General features: G+C 37.4%; 1 protein-coding gene across 5 annotated transcripts in view; it reads left to right on the plus strand.

Moving 5' to 3' along the window:
* The first annotated feature begins 7,196 nt into the window (after positions 1 to 7,196).
* RANBP3L (RAN binding protein 3 like) overlaps positions 7,197 to 21,446 on the plus strand; it is a 45,588-nt gene continuing 31,338 nt past the window's right edge. For all 5 annotated transcript variants that reach the window (XM_021708853.1, XM_008050579.1, XM_021708856.1 and 2 more), the window contains exon 1: positions 7,197 to 7,839. In XM_021708853.1, coding sequence (XP_021564528.1) covers positions 7,641 to 7,839 — 199 coding nt within the window. In that variant the 5' untranslated portion in view covers positions 7,197 to 7,640. The remainder of the gene's footprint in view (positions 7,840 to 21,446) is intronic.

Below are 21,446 nucleotides of genomic sequence, written 5' to 3' on the forward strand. Positions count from 1 at the left end.
AGGCAGTGTTTTGTAGTTTTCATTGTAAAGTTCTTTCACGTCTCTGGTTAGGAAGATGCTAAGGTATTTCATTTTTTTTGTGGCTATTGTGAATGGAATTATGCTTTTTATTTGGGTTTCTGTTTGTTTATTATTGGTGTAAAGAAATGCGATTGTCTTTTGCACATTTATTTTGTATCCTGAGACTTTGTCAAAGGCCTTTCTCCATTGTCTTCTTAAAATTTCTATTTCCATTTCCTTTTTTAGTTTTATTTTGTTTTCAATTGACATATGCTAATGTACCTATTTACAGGGTACAATGTGATGTTTTGATACATGTATACATTTTTTTAATGATCTATATAGCTTTACTTTGAAAAGTTGACAATGAAGAAGTGTATGTTTGCTGTTGTCACTAAATTTTGTAATCTACAGAAAAGGGGAAAAGAAATCAGTAACTACTAATCAGTAGTTTTACCTAATTGTGCCAATAACAATTCCAGGTTTCAGAGTTCATGGGACAGCTTCAAGCTCTCACTATTTGAGAAGAATTTGAAGAATTAAAAATGGAAGTTGTCTCCTTCTTGATTTATCCTCTGCCACTCTCATATGGTTACTCCCACTGGACCCTTCAGGTAATGAAAGGGATCTTGTATTCTGACTCTTCCAGCTTCTTCAAGCCCAGTCGCTCTGGTTTCTTACTGAGCAATGAGGGAGTGGCTTCAATGGCCGTGGTACTGATACAACTGTTCTGGGAGTCTTCATCGTGTCCTAGGACTTCCTGCCTACACTTTACTGGGTGCTGTTCTTATTTGAAGCTGAATATAAATGTTGGAGCTACATCACTTGATCCTTACATGCCAGGTGCAAATGCCGAGGTGGTAAGGAGTGTTGTTACGTGTACATGCATACTCAATACAGTCAGTATCCATAGGCTGGGACACAAATAGTTTTAGTTCTAGAGTAAGAAGTTAGGGAATACAAAGAGATCATAGATATTTTTCTCCAGTGCCTCAAGATGGAGCTGAGTTTGGGTTATAAACTCTCTTCCACCTTTGAAAGGTTATGTTACTTACTGAATGTTTGTGTGCCCCCACAAATTCATATGCTAAAATCCTAATCCCAATGTGATGGTGTTGGTATTAGGAGGCAATTCTTTGGGAAGTAACTAGGTCATGTAGGTAAAACTCTCATAAATGGGATTCATAGCCTTATAAAAAAGTCTCCAGAGGGTTCGTTCACTCTCTTTCCACCACATGAGGATACAAGGAGAATACAGCAGTTTGCAGTCCAGAAGAGTCCCCCTCACCAGAACCTGACCATGCTGGCACCTTGATCTTGGACTTCCCAGCCTTCATCACTGTGAGAAATAAATTTTTGTTGTTTATAAGTCATCCAGTCTGTGATAATTTGCTATTATGATAGCGAATTGATTAAGACATAATATAATTATATTTTAGAATAGAATGAATAATAAAATTAGAAAAATGATATAGAGAGGAACATCTGTACATTTGAGAAGTAATAAGTAAAACAACTGTGTTTGGTTCACTCTATATAAGTGTGTCACCTTCACATAAAGTCCAGTCTTCCTCTGTTCAGACTTGATGGTTATGCACTCCTTTCAACAACAAATGTTCGAGAAGGTTCATCAATGTGGGTTTGCTCAGTGCTCTATAAAATAAATTCGTGTAGTACTGCCATATCAATACATTATCAATGTTAACTTTTAAAAATGTTTGTGCATGTATTGTATAATATGCAAAAGAAAAAAATTTGTTTAAATTTGAAGAGTTTCTTTACACACTCTAATAAAACTAGCATATTTCCTATTTCTTGTGCCCTTTCAACCAGATTCATTAAGAGTAATTATATTTTAAAGTACTTTATCACAAAAATTTTTAAAATATACAAAAGTAGACATGAGAGCATAATAAATCCCCATGTGTTCATGACCTAGGTTTAATAATTACTTATGGCCAATCTTATTTCATCTGTACCCAGCAAATCTCCCTTTCCCATATTATTTTGAAGTAAATCCCAGATATAGAATAATTTTATTTTTAATACATAGAAATTATATTATATTTCACATAATATAAAAATGATTGAAAGATGAAACACAGAGAAAAAGAGAGGAAGGAAGGAAGGGAGGGAGGGAGGGAGGGTGGAAGAAACCAACTAAGAAGGAAGAAGGGAAGGTATGAGGGAAGGATGGAGAAACAATTCATGACTACTTACTTTCTATACGTGAAAATTCAAATGAAGTAATAAAAATTTGATTCAGTACAAGTTAATTTGCTTAAGGTATTTTGAAACTGACCCAGTTAGTGCATATTTACCTTCAGAGAGTTAAGTTCTGCTGCAAACCCATTACTCCGGATGCCTGTACTTTCAAACAATGCTAGATGGAATTCAGATTCTGTGGAATCATTTGATCCAACTCACGTGGTAGACATTATTGAGCCAGAACCATCTTATTCTGGGTTTTCTTGCCACTAAAACAAGCAAATAAAATGTAACAGAATTTTTCTGACCTTTGGTTTTATTTTGTTTTGTTTCAACTTTGGCAAAAAGACCTCACTAAAGATAGAAAAATGTAAAACTACAGAAGATTAAATACCAGCACTAAGCAATGATCAAATTTTACCCACAGGATGATTATCAGACAACTTTCCTACAATGTCAGGTACAAGTAATAATCTCCTAAACTCACAAAGGTAGGACCCCATTCTTGTGGGCGCTGGGTGAAGACATAGATTTATCTTGTGCTGAGGCCAAGGCAATTTTACTCACAGACCTTGGACTCTGCTGACCTCCAGAGGGAGCCCTGCAACAGCCAAATATAAGGCTCATGAGAGAAAGGGCCAAAATTAGTTTGAACTGCCAATGCAATGTTTTTGTAGTGAGGCAATATTTCTGATAACCAAGACCCAAATATTGGCATTCAATGGATGAAAGATCAATGGTAGCAATTTCAAAATAGTGAGCTCCTTTGATAAGTAAGCAATTTGGTGCTAAGCCAGTTAGCTACCTGAATCCATAGATGGGAGCAAAGTATTCAAGCCAAACTGTCTCTACTGCAACCATTTGTTTCTTCTATGTTTTTTACAGACAGCAATTATGTATACTGTGCCACCTGGGAAACTTTAGGAGCTGAAAACCTACAGTAAATTAAAGTAATAACATGACTGGACCACCACAAAGACCTGCCTTTACTGGGGCTTTATGATACATATAAAAAACATAAGCCATTGTGAGATCCTCACCATTCTTACCCCCAATGTCTTTGGTTAATGTAAGAAGGAAGAGTGATCTGGGAAAAAACCAAAAAGTACCACTCTTGATATAAAGAAGTAAGGGATCTGTTATTTAAAATCAATGAAAAATCAAAAGTCTTAACACTAGTTCACCAGGTTTCAACTACAAAGATCATTTAACAATTTCTGCCATGGTTTTGGTATCCTAGTGAGGCTCCACCCAGGGACTCACAGTTTTTCTGATTGTGTTCTGTTAGGGGTCTTTTGTCTATTCCTTGAGGATGAAATTGATAAATGCAATACTACTGCTTTTATTTATATATTACCTATCCTTCCAAAGACCTTCAAAGACTAGATATGCTTGCAGACTAGATATCATAAATGCTTTTGAAACAAGGCAGGTTATTAATTAAACAAGTAACTCACATATGTACTAATTTAAAATGTACATGTCCCTGCTTTTAAAAATATGATCCAACTGAAAAAAGAAAACCCTTGTATAAACAATACCATTTAAATTATTCAATCAAATGCAATCTTTCTGACCTATGAATGAATTCTAATAATAAAATATCAGTTTTTCAATATCCACCCCACAAGTGCCAGCTGATATGACTGATGGTTTATCTGTGACGTGCCAGTTTACTCTTCTGGGAGTTCAAAGACATAGATTACGCAGAGAAGGTATGGCAGAAAAGGAAGAAACCAAACTAAGGAAATAAGTGGTGTTCTTTTGGGAGAGTCATTCAGGGAAGAAGCTTGACTTATATCGTATTCTAATTCCTTTTTAATCAGTTGGAAGTAAGCATAACAAAGATTATTCACCTGTTTCTTGATCCAGTGAGACTTCTGCTCTCTGACTTCTTGCTTTTACTTCACAGGCCAAAAATAAAGTACAACGTGCCCACTATGAACTAACTTGGTGGTGTTTCTGAAAAGTAAGTTGGAGGAGGAGGAGAGCAAAGCAGACACTCCTCCTCCTACAGCTGACACATCAGAGGTTATTGTACATACTCTTTTGACATGCTGCTTTCAGCCACACTGAGATATTTCCAGTGGAAACTGGTACATCAAACCTGAGATCCCTCCAAGAACAGAACTGGAACCCAACAGGGAGTGTAAGAACCTAGGAGTGCCATTACTCAGGTAATAATCCATCCTTACTTCCCAGGACTGCCTCAAGGATGCACAAAGGAAGAAACTGTCAGACTCCTCAATATCTTCCCTATCCACTTATGCTGTGGTGTTCAAAATCACTGTGTTTAATGAGTGCTTGTTTGGTTTCATCAGTCTTCAGGAAAGATATGATGAATGAAATAGCAGCACACACCAGCTTTGCCTAAGCTGGTTATACTTGTTTATTTGAACCAGAGAACTTTAAAAAAATATAGATTCCAGACCCTACCCCAGACCTCAGGCTGTGCAGTTGAGGTTCGAGAATCTATATCTTTACAACATTTTGTCGAGGTAATTATGGTACTTAGCTTAGTTTGACAGTTGAAGGCCTAGATTTTCAAATATGTCCCAAAATCCTACTCAGATTTTTAGTTTTAAGTCTACTTCTTTTTCCTCAGTCTCTAGCCAAAGACAGAACAGGATACTTCTTCTCTCAGGTCTTTATGTTCACAGAATGAGTGTTGAATAATTTATCACATTGATTGCCAAACATTTGTTTCATTTGATAAATAAAGACCCAGACCCAGAGATGTTAAATGCCTGGCTCAAGCACACGAGTGGGAGCACCATGGCAGGAAAGCTGGTATTTTAACCTCTCACCAGCTGACCATTCCTTTTCCTCTCTCTCTCTCTCTCTCTCTCTCTCTTTTTTTCCCCTTCAGCTTTCAATGCATGCAAATAAGAGACATCTAGGGGGGAGACATCTAGGAGGGCTTTCTTGAAGTTAAACACAAATTAGGGTGACTGTAGATATTAACCCCCAAGCAATATATTCTTTCTGAGTGGAAACATCTAAGGGGACATCTAGGGGGGCTTTCTTGAAGTTAAGACATCTAGGAGGGCTTTCTTGAAGTTAAACACAAATTAGGGTAACTGTAGATATTAATCCCCAAGCAATATATTCTTTCTGAGTGGAAACATCTAGGGGGACATCTAGGGGGGCTTTCTTGAAGTTGGGACATCTAGGGGGTTTTCTTGAAGTTAAGACATCTAGGGGGGCTTTCTTGAAGTTAAGACATCTAGGAGGGCTTTCTTGAAGTTAAGCACAAATTAGGGTAACTGTAGATATTAATCCCAAAGCAATATATTCTTTCTGAGTGGAAACATCTAGGGGGACATCTAGGGGGGCTTTCTTGAAGTTAAACACAAATTAGGGTAACTGTAGATATTAACCCCCAAGCAATATATTCTTTCTGAGTAGAAACTATAGGTTAAACAAGACTTAAAAAACATATTATATTGGTACCTTTGGGTACCAATTTAAGGGAAAAAAAAGTAAAAATTAAAAAAATCTATGAGACAATCAGGAAAATAACACTACCTAGATAATTAATTACATTAAGGAACCATGTCTAATTGTTACAAGTGTGACAATCTTATTATGGCTATATAGTTTTAAATCCTTACATTTTAGAAATACATACTGAAACACATATGAATGCCATGATGTCTGGAATGCTTCAAATCCAGTGGTGCAGTTGGGGAGAGTGGCTGTGATGAAACACAGAGATCTGAGACAAGATTGTCCATGAGTTGATGGTTATTGAATCCAAGCGATGGGCACACAAGGCTTATTATGCTAGTCTCTCTACTTATTACTATATTTTTAGAATTTTTCATTATAAATTTTTAAAAAAATAAACGTCTCAAGGGCTAGCTTGTAGTTTTGTGGATTATTTAATTTACTTACATAATAACATGCTTATTAGTGAGGCCGACAACTTAATAAAATATCTATAATTTTATGTTATTCAGGAACAGAAACCTCAACCTCCCACCATGGCCCTTGTGGAGGATGAGATGAATAGTAGTCCATTAAAGCTGGAACTATGCTTCTTTAGCAGTAAGACTCTCTTTCAAAGTAGCAAAACATTTCCATCACCTGTTACACTGTGATAGACCTAAAACTGCAGTAGATAGACTATTAAAACAAAAAAAGCATTTTAATAAATCATAAGAATTACAAAAGAGCAATTGCACATTTCATAGGCATTTTCATAAATCAGACTATGCTTGGGGAATTGTTAACTGTCTCAAAGTAAAAAGAGGGCACCTACCCAGATCTGGCTAGGAGGTAAACGTCTCATGAGAGTGTCAGGTTTAACACCCATTTTCATAGAAGCTGCAGGGTCCAGGCTTTGAGGCTAAACAGCTCTGCCTTTCTCCTTAGCCCTGTACTCTACCTCCCTTCTGGATTTGCAAAGAGCCTTGACTTGAAGGGCAGGATCTACTAACGTTCATTACGGTTTCAGTCGTAGCAGACCCCTAAGTTATTAATAAATTAAAGGTGTTTGGAGTTTACATGTTTAAGCAGTAATAAAACAGCAAGCACAAGAAAAACTGAAAATAGCCCTGTCCTATGAGCTACAAGTAGCAATAAAGAATCTAAGTGGGAAACAGAGATAGGACTCTGGAAAGGTAATGTTTTGTGTGTTTATTTTTCTTCCCGAATTCCAAAATAGTTGCCTTGGCAGACAGGCTGTCCTGTAACTGCTCCCTTCTGAAGACTCGGAGGTGTTTACAGAAATCGAAAGTTCCAGCAGTACATTTCCATGAGCTCATTACCAGTTCCAGTTATACCTTTCAGATTTCACACGTACAAATGAACGTCCATGCTGTATAAGCCTCTGCTTTCAGCTTGTATTTTAATTACAAACAAAGTAGAAGCCAGATTTTTAATTACTGTACCACCACAGCAGGACATCTTTAGACTCCCTGCTTTGGTAACTATTATTCAAAGCAACTCCAGTGCCATTTCTTGCCTGCCTCTTTATGCTAATCATCCTAGCCCACTTGGCTCCTCCTCCTTCCAACCTCTCTTAAGAACTGTACACTTTCAGCTGTCACCGAGGGTAACTCAGATGAGGCTTAGAAATCACTTGATTTAACTCAGCAGCACTTTTTTTTCCCTTTGTGTGTGTGTTACTCTAGCAGTCTTCTCGGACTACTGGAAGCATTGGATTTCATGTCAGCAGGAGGAATCAAAAACTGCCAAAACTGTAATCTGTTAGCAACAGTTAATTTGTAGAATTTTACACTTTAAGGGGTAAAAATTCCAATTTGCTTTGAAATGAAAGAAGAATTAAGTCGTGCTTTTAGCCAAATGTGTTGGCACCTTTATATTTAGGAGGAGTAACATTGATAATTATTTCAAGAATCATAAGTAGGAAAAACTTGGAAACCTTTTAGAGGAGTAAATGTTTTACACACAAGGACAGGATCTGCATGTGCCTGTGTGGTTCTGGGTGTCTCGTGAAGAGCATTCTAGGTGACTGGTCAAGGGAAGGAAGTGCCCTAGCGCAATTCTTGAGCCACATCCCTGCCACCAGTACCATGACTGCCATACCGAGAAAAGGCAGCAACCACCTGTTCAGCAGTTGGCGTACGTGTAAACAGAAGCTGCAGGAGGACCGGCAACAGCAAGGTGAGTCGGTGGGGCTTCTGAGCTGTATCTTCTATGACCTTCTGACCAGTTGCATTCCCAGATGCATGGTAGTTCAGTGAAGTTCCTGGGGAAGCTCTGGCATAATAGTGATGCATAGGGGTGGGTTAACTTGGATTCACTGTTGATTTTTAAAGCACTGTGGAAGGCTATCAAGAATGCACATTCCTTGGTGCCATCATCCTGAAACGTATGTGTCTAAACATCTAGCCACTGTCAGTTTTTTAGAATACTCTAGATTTTGTCTAATTCAAAACCCCTATCTGGGCAAGGCTGAGTCAGCTCCAGGGGAAATTCAGCTGAGAGTAGCTTTAAGTTGGCCTGGAGTTGTCTCCACTGTTCTGCCACGAGTGGTGCACTTTTAGACTGCAAACCTAATTTGTCTGGATCTCTGGCTCTTTTAGTGTGGAAAGAATGAATGTATTCTTGACTCTTTCCCTTTTATGGTCCAGAAACAGCTGGAGACAGACAGGGAAAATGTCACACTGCACTTGATGGGCACTCGTTTAGACTAAACTATACCTTATGGCCATTTTCACCATCAGTCTTTGTAAAATTTCAAATTCACTACCCAGCCAGCTGCATTTGTTAGTGGCAGATGGTTGGCATGAATAGACAAGATGATCCCTCCAATCTGCTCGGTCAGGGACAGCAAAGGACACGTGTGTGGGAAAGGCTGGGTACTTTCATGGTTGACATCATCACCAACCCCAGGATTTACCAGACACTTCTAACTTCGCAATAACCTATGATGGATTCGTTTTACATATGCATCTAGGCTAGAAGCCCTTTACCTATTTTTCTATAGGCACAGTTTTAGACTTCAGCAGCATGAAGGGTGTTGGCTAAAGGGCAGGAAACTCCTGTTTCCAAGGTGGCATCTGAATGCTAACATTTGTGTGAATGTGTCAGGCCATCCCTCTGCATCAGTTCCAGGAGCTGTTATGAAGTGACTTCATGCTGTACAAGGCTTAGCATAGTGTGGGGAGAAAATGTTTCTTATTAAATGAGATCAATGAAAACTTTTTAGATCCTGCTGTTCTATCAGGGCTTAAACAAATTCTTTCAAAGCAACTGCCTTAGAATGTAAAGTTCTGGAACATGCCAGGGCTAATGCATAACACTGCAGATGCTCTTGCTTCTTGATGAGTAGACAGTGGTAGTTCATGGGAGGTTTTTTTGTTTGCTGCTTACTTTGTTTGAAATGTTTAAAGCTGCTTTCCCCTACTACAATTGCTGACAGAATATGTTTTATAGAAAGTTTGGGGGAGAGCATAAAGGAGATGGCAGAAACCACCTGTAACTCCACCACTCAAAAGATAGTCGCTATAAACATTTTAATGTGTAGTTTTCTAGTCTTTTATGCACATGCGTGAATTCTTCTTTTGCTTTATTTTAAAACAAAAATAGACTTATTCTGTACATAGTGTTTTGTAATCTGCTTTTTAATTTAACAACAGAAGATGAGCAAATTTTTATGTCACTATATATTCTTCTATATCTTATTTTTAATGGTTACTTATTGCTCCTTCATATGGATGTAGCAAAATTTCTTTAGGCAATTCCCTACTGTTAGACATTTTATTTATTTCTATTTTTTAACTATCATAACTAACAGTGTGTTGAAACTATACTAATGGATAGATCTTTGCACAGATACAGGATTATTTCCTTGGCAATAACTGTGGAGTCAAAAGATTATGCATTTTTAAAGGTTTTTTTTTTTGTTTTTTGGGGTTTTTTTTGGCCAAATAGTCCTCTAATCAACAAAGTGTCAGGATATGTTTTCAGTAATACTGGACATTAAAAAAAATTCTTTTCCAGTTTTATAAGTGGCAAATCATATCCCACTGTTGTTTTAACTGAAAGCAGGCTGTCTTGATGATCTCTCCCTCACTGACTATATCCAGAGAAGTTTGGAAATATCATTATGATGACATACTTCCCAAAATACCCACAAGACTAGAAGTCTGGTCTTTCTTAGACTGAAGCTTCTTGCCTAGAATGTTTTGAAAGCAACCATATTCTTCCACACCCAATCTCAAAATATCTAAACCACAATCTATAAAGTTGTGAAGCATGTTAATACAGTCCAGACTGGCCATTGACTGCTACAAGAAATGTCATCTAGAGATCTGAGCTGACAAGTGACACTGGGTAGTGTTTGCTATGCTGCTAAATAGCATTCCAGTTACTGTCCTGGAGTTTTAAAGTATTCATTCAGTACAGTGGCCCAGATTTTCTCCCCCAAGCTATATTTGCACCTTGCTATTATACAAAGTTCAGCAAAGGTTCAAGGAAGAAAAATCATTAGTTTTAGGGAGTGAGGTCTGGCTGTGTATTTATTCATGGGGGCATTCTGGGTTCATAGCTTTGGCCTTTCCTCAGCCACACTAAGGTTCTAGCTCTTTTACAGGGCATACGGACTATGCTTAACTGACATTTGACCCTTCTGAAGGCTTGACCAGTTTCAACACATACATATTTTCTAATCCTCCATGCTACATGCTAATGTGCTCTATGGTAATTCTCAGGTATTTAATGCTGTTCACCTAGTCACTCACAAAAATGTAGTTTTGGGGAGATCACATAGATAAAAGTCATTTATTCTTCAGCAGTTATCTGGGCAACAACTATGTGCAAAGCATTGTGCCAGCTGCTAGGTATGGAAATTGAACTAAGCCAAGTAAGCCATGGTTTTCTGCCCACATGGAGTTTACACTCCATAGCAACAGATGTTCCATCAATCCAGAGCACAAACCCAGGAGCTCCTCTCCCTACTGGTTACTGTTCTGTAGCTTCTTCTGTGATATCTTGAATCCATTGATCTGTAGTATTGGTTCTATGACCACGTTTGTAACAATTAATTTACATGTTTATAAAGTCTCAACAAAGCTTTACACATCACATACATGTATTAGCTTTACACATCACATACACATCACATACATGTATCCTTGTGTTTTATTTATGGTGCTTTAACATTTACAAATAGTCTTATATACATTATTTCACTCATTTTCACAACAACCAGGTGAAATAGAGCATTAGTCAGAATTATTAAGAGAAAGAGAACAAATATAGAGTGTGTGCGTGTGTGTGTGTGTGTGTGTGTGTGTGTGTGTGTGTGTGTGTGTGTGTATGTGTGTGTGTGTACAGTTGACCCTCAAAAAACATGGGTTTGAACTGCACAGGTCTGTTTACATGTCACTTTTCTTCCACCTCTCCCATTCCTGAGACAGCAAGACCAACTCTTCCTTTTCCTCCTCCTCGGCCTACTCAATGTGAAGATGACGATGATGACCTTTATGATGATGAACTGCCATTTATAAATAGTAATTATATTTTCTTTTATGATTTTCTCAATAACATTTTATTTTCTGTAGATTACTTTATTGTAAGAATACGACATATAACATGTGAAATACTATGATTCCTAGTATTACCATGTTTAATTTTTTTGGTTGATTCATATTAGAGAAACTTCTCCACAGATATCCAAGATGCGTTGGAACTCCTTCCAGTTTTCTTTGTGTGTTCTGACACCAATTCTGAGAGTTCTATAATTCAATTTAATTTTGACACTACCCAGAGTTAGTGAAGGCCTCACAAGTTAAGAACTCAGTCCTACCAGACTGCCCCATTTTAGATACCAGCCACAAATTTCAGGAGTCCTCAGGCAGTAGGCATTTCTGCCAGACCAATTACACATTCAAGGCTTCCCATGACATCTGAGATTTGATAATTCATTAGAAGGACTCATAGAATTCAGGAAAGCTCCATACTCACAATTATCCCTTTATTATAAAGGATTTAAGTGAATGGCAAGATGAAGAGATATGTGGAACAAAGTCTATGAGGTCATGAGCATGAGAGTTCCTGCTTTCATGGAGCCAGCGTGTACCACCCTCCTAGTACACTGATACATTCACCAGCCAGGAAGCTCCAATGAGCACAGTATCTAGAGTTTTTATGTAGGGTTTCTTTATATAAGGATGGTTGATTATATCATCGACCATGTGATTGAACTCAGTCTACAGTTCTTCTCTCCCAGAAGGTTGGAGGGTGGGGCTGAAAGTTCTAAACTCTAACCACATACTTGGTGTTTCCGGTGTGGCCAGCCCCTCCCTTGAAACTATCCAAGGACCCCTTAGATACTTCCATAATAGCTTTCCTATGGATGGCATCAGGAAATAAATAAATTTAATGGTTGAAACTTTATTTTCCCACCTCACACCTATTAGGATCGCTACTATTAGAAACAACAACAGAAAATAACAGGTGTTGGTGAGAATGTGGAGAAATCAAAACCTTGTACACTGTTGATGGGAATATAAAATGTTATGGCTGCTGCGGAAAACAGTATGGCAATTCATCGAAGATTAAAAATAGAATTGCCATGTGATCCAGCAATTTTACTTTAGGTCCTGAAAGAATCCAATACTGATGGGACCCAAATCCCTTTCCTTCACCAGATTTGGAGAAACTTCCAGACTTCCAGGGACTACAACTTGACAACATGATCATCCCTCTGGAGTAGGACTCCATCTAGACAGAAAAACCATATTTCAGACTTATATAATGACAGGTTTAAGTAATTGGCACCAAATCTTTTCTTGTTCTAATGAAAGGAGGTAAATCATAAGAAGAAAGGATATTGCCATCTAAAGAGAAAACATAAAGTAAGAAGAAAACCTGTGAATGTTGGAAATGGACCATTCTAGTCTAAGATTGACTGTGTTACGCTTTAGGTGTCTGTAGGGAAATGAAGCTGCTGATAAAGATTTGTGTGTGTGTGTGTGTGTGTGTGTGTGTGTGTGTGTGTGTGTGTGTTTGCAGGTTGAGCATGGGTAAGACACATACCCATGCTATAGATTACAAGGTTCAATTTATTGAACAAAATCAACTTTTGTTATAAGGCACTTCATTCCTCAAATATAGATTAAAACTTTGGTGTTTTTCACCATTTTTCCTTCTGAAAACTAAGGAAGTTAGAATTAATGAACAGAAGTGGTTATTTTCAAAGCAGAATATTTTCATGAAGCAGAATGGGTTTGGAGGAACTTTTAAAAACAATCTTAGCTATACATTTAAAGCTGAGAAAAAGCATAAAGATATTTTTAGCATTCTAAAAAACACAATAGATATGCCAAACTTCTTTCTATCTTTGTGAACACTTCTCATATTCTAAGCCTTAAATTCACAACTCTGGTAGTGTCCATTACCTTGCTCATAGCAGGCAATTAAAGTTTATTAAATGAAGCAATACTTTTTTTGCAAACATTTCATCCAAGTGATTGATTGGTATTCATAACTCTTTGAATGTTAGGGCTTCAATAGTTCAACTGATTTTTTTACATATTTGAAAACTGAAACAAGAAGAGAGAAGTAACCTGATCAAAGTTAGTGGCTAATACAGAAAAAACTGAGTTGAACTTCTCTATTCAAGAATTTTTTGATATAAGGACCATAATGAAAAGTAGCTAAAATAATAATAAAATATTTATATTAATATAATAATAAAAATTAATTAGTATAATAATAAAGTATCTAAAATACAGAAATTAAGAAAAGATAACTTGTTTCATCTAATTTTTATAAATACTCATGAAAATAGTATTTATTTATTATAACTTACTTATCATAAATTTAAACATGTATAGTAAATGATGAGTATATGGGGGCGGGGAGAAGGAGAAATGAAGAGTGTGGAAAATATGTGTGGAAGCCAGGAAGGTGGTGTTGGGGGAAATATGGAACCAAAAGGAAGTAAAGAAAGGAGGAGAAGGAAAATAGGGAAAAGCTGATTTTTTAAAAAAGTCCATCAAGGCTAGGCACAGTGGCTCACATCTATAATCCCCAAATTTTGGGAAGCCGAAGTAGAAGGAATCTATCTCTTGAGGGCAGGAGTTTTAGACCAGCCTAGCAACACAGCAAGACTTCATCTCTTCAAAAAAAAATTAGCTGGGTGTGGTGGCACCCATCTGTAGTCCCAGCTACTAGGGAAGCTTAAGTGGAAGGATTGCCTGAGTCTAGGAGGCCAAGGCTGTGGAGAGTCGTGATTGGGTCACTGCATTCCAGCTTGGGGGACAGAGTGAAACACTAACTAAAAAAAAAAAAAAAAAGTCTATCAACAGACGAATGAATTAAAAATGTGGTATATACAAGCAATGGAAAATTATTCTGCCTTAAAAAGAAAGAAAATTCGGATGCTGCAGCATAAATGAAAACATTATGCTAAGCCAGACACAAAAAAGACAAATATTGCATCATTCTACTTATATGAGGTACATAGAATAGTCAGACTTAGAATCCATAAAATAGAATAGTGGTTCCTAGGGTGTAGGGAGAAAGTGGAATAGGGACTTCTGTTTAATGAGTACAAACAGAATTTCAATTTTGGAAGATGAAAATGCTCTGGAGATGAATAGTGGTGATGGCTGCACAGCAGTGTGAATGTGCTTAACATCACTTAACTGTGCACTTAAAAATAGTTAAAATGGTAAATGCTTTGTTATGTATATTTTACCACAATTTTCAAAAGGCATCACATAATTAGAATATCTTCTCCAATCCTTTCATCTTGATTTGTCATAATACTTCAATGGTCATGAAAACTTGAAGGAAGGAACAGATACGTTTTAGAATCTCGCATACTACTTTCTGAGCTAGCTAGTTGGATGTTTTCAAGAATAGATAAATTTAAAGAACTGTTTTCAGTTTTCCTGAGAATTTTTAACAAGTGAACTTTTTTTCTCTTATAATTTCCTTTAGCAAGGTGAGCAAAATGTTTCTGCTAACTGTACAGATTGTTACCTGTCCTTTTCTTCTCCCAAGCTGGTTCTGATGCCATGCAGCGACACCTATCTCTGCAGAACCATCTGCAGCCTGTGTCACATTATTTCTGCTTCATTTCTGTGCCTGAGGGCCAGGGGGGCAGTTTGGTCCTCAAAAAACAAGGAGAAGAAGAATGCTGGGGCCTCCTCTAGGTGTTCCCTAGAGAAGAATGGCATCCAGACCTTCTGAGCCTGTGGTGCCTGGGGTGGCAATTCGGCTGTTTCTTCCTGACCAGGCCTCCAAGGATTTGTTTTCAGTGGAATAACATCCACTTATTCCTATGGAAATGGAGAAACAAGGAACTTTTTCTCCTGTGTGCTCAAAGGCTCAAGACAAAGAGGAACAAGTTTAAGGAAAAGAATTTGAAATTGGAAGAAGTTGGAATCAAGCTTCCCCACGTGGCCTGTGTTCTTGGAATCCATGAAAGACTTTTAAAAAAGAGTTTAAATTTGCCTGAATTTAATATATGAAGCTATATTTCAGTTATATTAACTTATAAGTAGTCTTTTTGAATAGTGATTTAATTCTCACTGATACAATATTTTGTGTCAAAAGTATCTCTTTAATTTTAGCAGTAACAAAAAAAGACTAGAGAATTATTTAAAATTAACTCTAAGAAGATACTATTTTAAACCTGTGTATGTATATATTTTCAACATCCCGTGAAACCTAGACTTTATTCCCCACCCCACCCCCAGCAATGTGGAGAGACCCATTTCTAACATATGGAAGCATTTTCACACTGCGAGTTATTCTGAGGGGGAAATATGTGATTTACAAATGCTGTCAAATGAAATATGTATTTCCAAATGGTACCAGGTTGATCAAGCATGTCCTAGGACACATTCTGCAAATTTCTCAGCCCTTGGGATATGGATAGAGAAAAAGCAAGCAGATCTTTCTGGTGTCATCAATTCAAAGGTCCCACATTTACTACTGATAAACTATTCAAGTAAAGATTGCAAAGAACTTTATCATAAAAGCATACGACAATCTTATTTATAGACAAAATAATACCTTCCAATTACAAAGAAATGGGTGTGCTCTGTCAAAAGTAATATGTTCTTCTGAGTTATTTTTGCCAGAAAATTAAATATTGACAGGATGAGTTCAAATTGCTAGGAACACAATGCCATTTGTCTACAGACATTTTTTTCTTCTTTTTTTAAAAGGCAGTGTCTCTGTTGCCCAGGCTGTAGTGCAGTGGTATGATCATAGCTCACTGCATCCTCAAAGTCCTGGTTTCAAATTATCCTCCCACCTCAACCTTCTTTCTCAGCCTTTTGAGTAGCGGGGACTTAGGGCTAAGTTTTTAATTTTTTTTTTTTTGTAGAGATGGGAGTCTTGCTATGTTGCCCAGGCTAATCTCAAACTCCTAGGTTCAAATGATCCTCCCACCGCGGAGTCCCAAAGTGCTGGGATTACAGGCATGAGCCACCGTGCCCAGCCCAACCTACAGACATTCTTGACAAACCTCTTAGAGTCAGAATACCAACAAATAATGGCGAGAAGAGAAGCATCTTTCAGCGTTTATAGACAGCAACACAAGTGCAGAAAGACTCACATAATATGGGATCACATTTCAGTCAAGTTTGTACAGAACCATAGAATCAGGAGAGAGCCATCATAGCCCAGGCATGTCACCCATCAGAAAAGAAGAAGCTAGAAAATAGTCACTTAACTCACAATGGAAGCCAGAAAGGAGACTTACCTGTAGGAAAAAGCATGAAATTTGGAATCAGTTCTCGTATTTTAGTCCCAGATCTTTTAGAGCCTTCGTTCTCTCATGAGTTCATAACTTACCTCTTGAGGATCAGATCACATAATAAGAGCTGCAGCTTACTGAACTCTTTTTCTTTCTTTCTTTTTTCCCTTTTTTTAAGTTGGAGTCGCCCAGGCTGGAGTGCACTGGCACGATCACTGTAGCCTTGACCTCCTGGGCTCAGGTGATCCTTCCACCTCAGGTTCCGAGTAGCTAGGACTGCAGACACAAGCCATGCCCAGATAATTTGTGAGATTTTTTTTTTGTAGAGGCAAGATCTCACTATGTTACCCAGGTTGATCTCAAACTCCTGGTCTCAACTGATCCTCCCAACTCTGCCTTCCAAAGTGCTGGGATTATAGGTGTGAGCTATCATGCTCGGTTAGAACATTTCTTATGAACCAGGCACTTGTCAATAATTTTACATATGTGAACTTACTGAATCATTACAACAGTTCTATAAGGTAAGTATTATGATCCACATTTCACAGATACGGAAACTGGGGCTCCAGATGTTAAATGACCTGCCCTAGCTCACATAGTAACTGAGAACATGGAATTTAAATCCAGGTCAGTTTCTCCAAAGCCTAGGTTTTTAAAACTATACATTCTGGCTCTTAGTAGTCATTCACTTATTCACCATATATTAATATATTTGAATATGTTTATTGGTAAAGCATGATGCAAATGTAAATGCTTATATTATGCCAGTGCATAAAGGAAGCATCTTGGGAGATCAGCCAGATCTAACTTTTCATAGTATTTCTTAAGGTCATATTAAGTTAAACATTTCAAAAGGCAAAAGGGTAAAGACTAGTCATGATATGCATGGGAACTACTATCTTTAAGAAGAAAGAAAAAAAGAAATAATTGTAAGTGTAATGTTTTGACACTGAAACAACAGTAAGATTTAATGGAGCCTGCTGTGGTATCCACTGAAAAAGATCCACTGAAAAATAAAGAAGGTTCTCATGAAACCATCTGAGTCTCTGATCATCCCCTAATATAAAGCATATGGTAGTCATATCTTTGGGGATCAATTACAGAACACTCTCAGAAAGTATAAAGCCAGTTTCTTCCGTCATCACTGTATTTGATTGAGAGGGTGATGTCAGATGTTTTATATGGAATTACTTATTTAAAATTCTGTTTTTAGGGATTTGTGATCTCTAGAAATAGGGAAGTGAACAACTTAAGAAATGAGAAGATATTTTCTTCAATTGATATATTGCTGCTGCAAATCTTCAGTTTCTAAAATGCAAATAAAATTACGTCATTGGCTATGGCCCACACCACCTATGACTAGTTATATAAATGAAACAGCACAGTTTAGCTTTAAGATTAGAGTAAGGTGAGCTTTCAATACAATTTTTGAGGACTTGGTCCTACTTCCAGAAAGGTAGCAAGGTTTGCTTTTGACATAACCTCTGATTATTCTTGCTTCTTGCCCACATTAGATATTTTCTTATCGTTATGCCTTGGTTTTTCAAAATTGGTCTGTGTCTGGATCTAGATCAGTGTACAAATCAGTGGAGGAAAGAGCCTTTGGAAATTACAATGAACAGTTCCATCGAAGATTATCAGCATGAGAAGCCCATGAGTTCAGAAAACGGGATGGATTAGACAAAGCTCTGGCTTATATGGTTATATTCAGTGGTATTGAGAGAGAGTTATCTCATCTTCTCCAATTTCTTATTGGGAAATGATTTCCATTCCAAAAATGACTACCTTCTTTATCAGTTTGGCGTTGATGAGAAGAGGAATAACTTGTTTTGTTCTCACGTTGATTACTTTTTTCTCTAGTGTATGTTTCTCTTAAATGAATGTAGGTTAAGAAATGCTAGGTTTATTAGAGTTGGCAGTTTTCAACTTCATCTCCAATAAAAACATAAAGTAACTAAGACAAGTGCAGTTATAACTGCAGGATTAGATTCAAAGGGGGTAAGGATCCTTCCTTCTACTTCATATACTTCTATATTGATTATAACCAGCTGGTATTTATAGTCCACAGAGTTGATTTTAACTTCAGTAGGAATAACGAGGGCTGCAATGACTTCATCAGGGTCCAATTATCTTGTGTTTCAAGTTGAGGTGGTGCTTCGTGAATCAGCCTGGGAACTTTCTGTGTAAATGACCTCTGTTTCCTCTGGGATCTTGGTTATTTTACCTTCAAACCAGTAAAAAACATATCATAAAATAGAACCAAGAGTGTCCTATGACAGTTAATAGTATCACTCTGTGGTCCTAGCACCTCCTTCTCTAAAGACATGCTTTTGTATATTTTAGTGGGTAATTTGTTGTTTATTTCATTAAACATTTCTTACACACTCCCCATATATGGCTAGAAATAAGTACAGAATGTTCCATATTTGTAGTTTCTTTGTTTATTAACATAGATTTCTCTTTCTTATGGGACTACAATTCGCTCTGTCTCTCAAATTGTATTAGAATAATTTAATATAGTTTTGTGGGGGTTTCTTTGTTGTTCTTTTTTAAAAGATCAAGATTGTGATTCAGATCCTCTGTGTCTCCTCTTCCTGGGGTTCTATACAGAGATTGCAGTCACCTCCTATGATTTGTCTATTTTTTTGTATAGATAATGCCATTTTTACACTTGAGACTTCAGATGTTTCAAATTTTTGTTGAGGAATTTTAGAACGATGGCACATTGATACAGTTTACATTACCAGGTTAAATTTTTGCTTTGCAGAAATGAGCATTTTAATGAACATTTAATAATCTTCAAAAAATTTTAATAATCTAAAAAAAATTTGTTCATAAAAATGTTAGATTTCAGACATATAATTCAAACAGAAACCAAACTTTTGCATCTGATAGGGAATCTGTTTCAGGCAGAATACCTGGTGAATAAATTTTAATACTGATATCAACATTTCAAAATCTTACTGCAGAGTTTTCTTTGTAAATCCTCAGAGTAGCCTGTGACTTCACCTTACATTAAATCATAATAATCACAACATATGGTATGGGTAGTTATGTTCTCATTAACTGTGACCTTCTCAGAACATGCTGCAGGTTTAGCCACTAACTCCAGGAATCTACTGCCATCATTTTGAATGTTCATTTTATCCAATTCTTCAGTTGCCAGAAACCCTAAGGTACTCTAGAGGACTGCTTCTCAAACACTCATGCTATACAAATCAACTGGGGATATTACACAACGTGGAAACTGATTCAGTAGGTCTGAGGTAGAAATTGAGAGTCTTCATTTCTAACAAATAAGCCCTGTCTTTGTTTGAAGCAATACACCTATGAGACGCTTTTTCCACTGCTCAAAAATAGTTTTCGAACTCATCCATTGGGATGCCTTTTCTGCTGTTCTTTGTTTCACCTCTTTCACGTTGGCCAAACGTTTCCCTTTGAGGACTTTCTTCATCTGAGAAAATGTTTTTTTAAAAAGTTGCTCAGGGTGAAATAAGGTGAATAGGAAGGGTGGGTCATGGGGGTCATGCCATTTTTGCTCAAAAACTGCTGAACCCTCAGTGTGGTGTGGACAGGTGCACTTGTAAATCACCCATCATGAAATGGGCAAATGTGTTGAAAGAATCTTTTTAAAAAATTCACTGAACGCAGCCTCTCACAACACTAGCTGGTATACTGCCGATGGGTTCCTGAAACACTTACCTAATGGGGGAAGCCTTTATATATTACAAGTGGCCTCCCCTCTAAAAGATAACTCTGGGGTTTTTTGGGGTCCCTCTTAATATGTTTATGTATGTGTGTGTGTATATATAAATGTCTGTATCTGGATCTACAAAGAGATGTGTGCATATATGAAGGATGGATGAATAGATAGATATGGATAGAGAGATAGTCTCCTGTGTTGTAAAAACTGTGTTGAAGGGGAAGCTGTTCTAGGGGTTCTCGCATATATATATTGCTTTAATCTTCATAACAGCCTTTTTAATATGTATATATATATAGAGAGAGAGAGACAGAGAGACAGAGAATGGCATATTTTTTTTTAAAAAAGCCACAGCTCTAGGACGATCTGACTTCAAAGCTCCAAATTCCATGCTTCGACAAGCCAAAGAGCCAGACACACTGAAAAAGGGTGAGAGGACAGGGGCATAAAGAAAATATCAGAGACTGGGATGAGGCAGAGCACAAGGAGAAGAAATAAGAGAAGAGGACATGGCAGAGACATGTGGAAAGGTCCAGGAAGAACGGAAGAGAGAAATGCAGGGCTGCCAGGGATACACTCAAGTGGATAATTCCAGTCCTGGTAGCAATTAGAGGTGACCCATTTGGCAGCACCTGCCCCTCTGCAGGGGGGGTTGTTGCCACCCTCTTTCCTGCCAAGACTGTTTATACAACCTTTTCCAGCCCTGGCTAGAGTAGCCTGGTTCTATACAGCGTGGAGAACTTGTTTTCCACTTGCCCTGAGCAACCAAGTAGAAATAAGAGGTGTGCTGAACTCTAGGTGGGAGAAACTATATAGCAGAAACTTGGGGGCCTCTGGAGCCAGAGGTAATCCATTCTCGGTGTCTTCCTCCACTTTGGGGATCTTCTTTTGGCTCAGTAGATTCTTTCAAATGCCCTCCTCTGAGATGACTCATCAATAAAACTCTTCAGTTACTTTCCTAGCTGAAATAGGTTTGTCAGAGACCAGGTATCAATCAAACATATGGAAATACAGGGGAGGGACAATACCTTATAACCTGCCCAAAATTGTTTGGGAAAAGATTATGGTACATATTAGAATAGAAAAAAAAAAAAAGAAGTTTATACTTATTATAAACATTGACCACGATAACACTTTGGAATCCTGAGGAATGAAACTATTACATGTATGCATAGTATTCAGTTGAATTTTTGTCTGGATACTTGGATGAGTGTTTTGAGTAAAGATGAAGGTTAAGAGCAAAAAAATGCCTTTCAAAGGTTGAGATGGCATTATAAATAACAGATTGTTAGTTTTGTTTTTTTTTTTTTTTTTTGAGTCGGAGTCTCACTCTGTCGCCCAGAC

Source organism: Carlito syrichta, unplaced genomic scaffold, assembly GCF_000164805.1.
Source record: "Carlito syrichta isolate Samal-C Ts95f unplaced genomic scaffold, Tarsius_syrichta-2.0.1 Scaffold152793, whole genome shotgun sequence".
In the NCBI taxonomy this organism is placed as follows: Eukaryota; Metazoa; Chordata; class Mammalia; order Primates; family Tarsiidae; genus Carlito; species Carlito syrichta.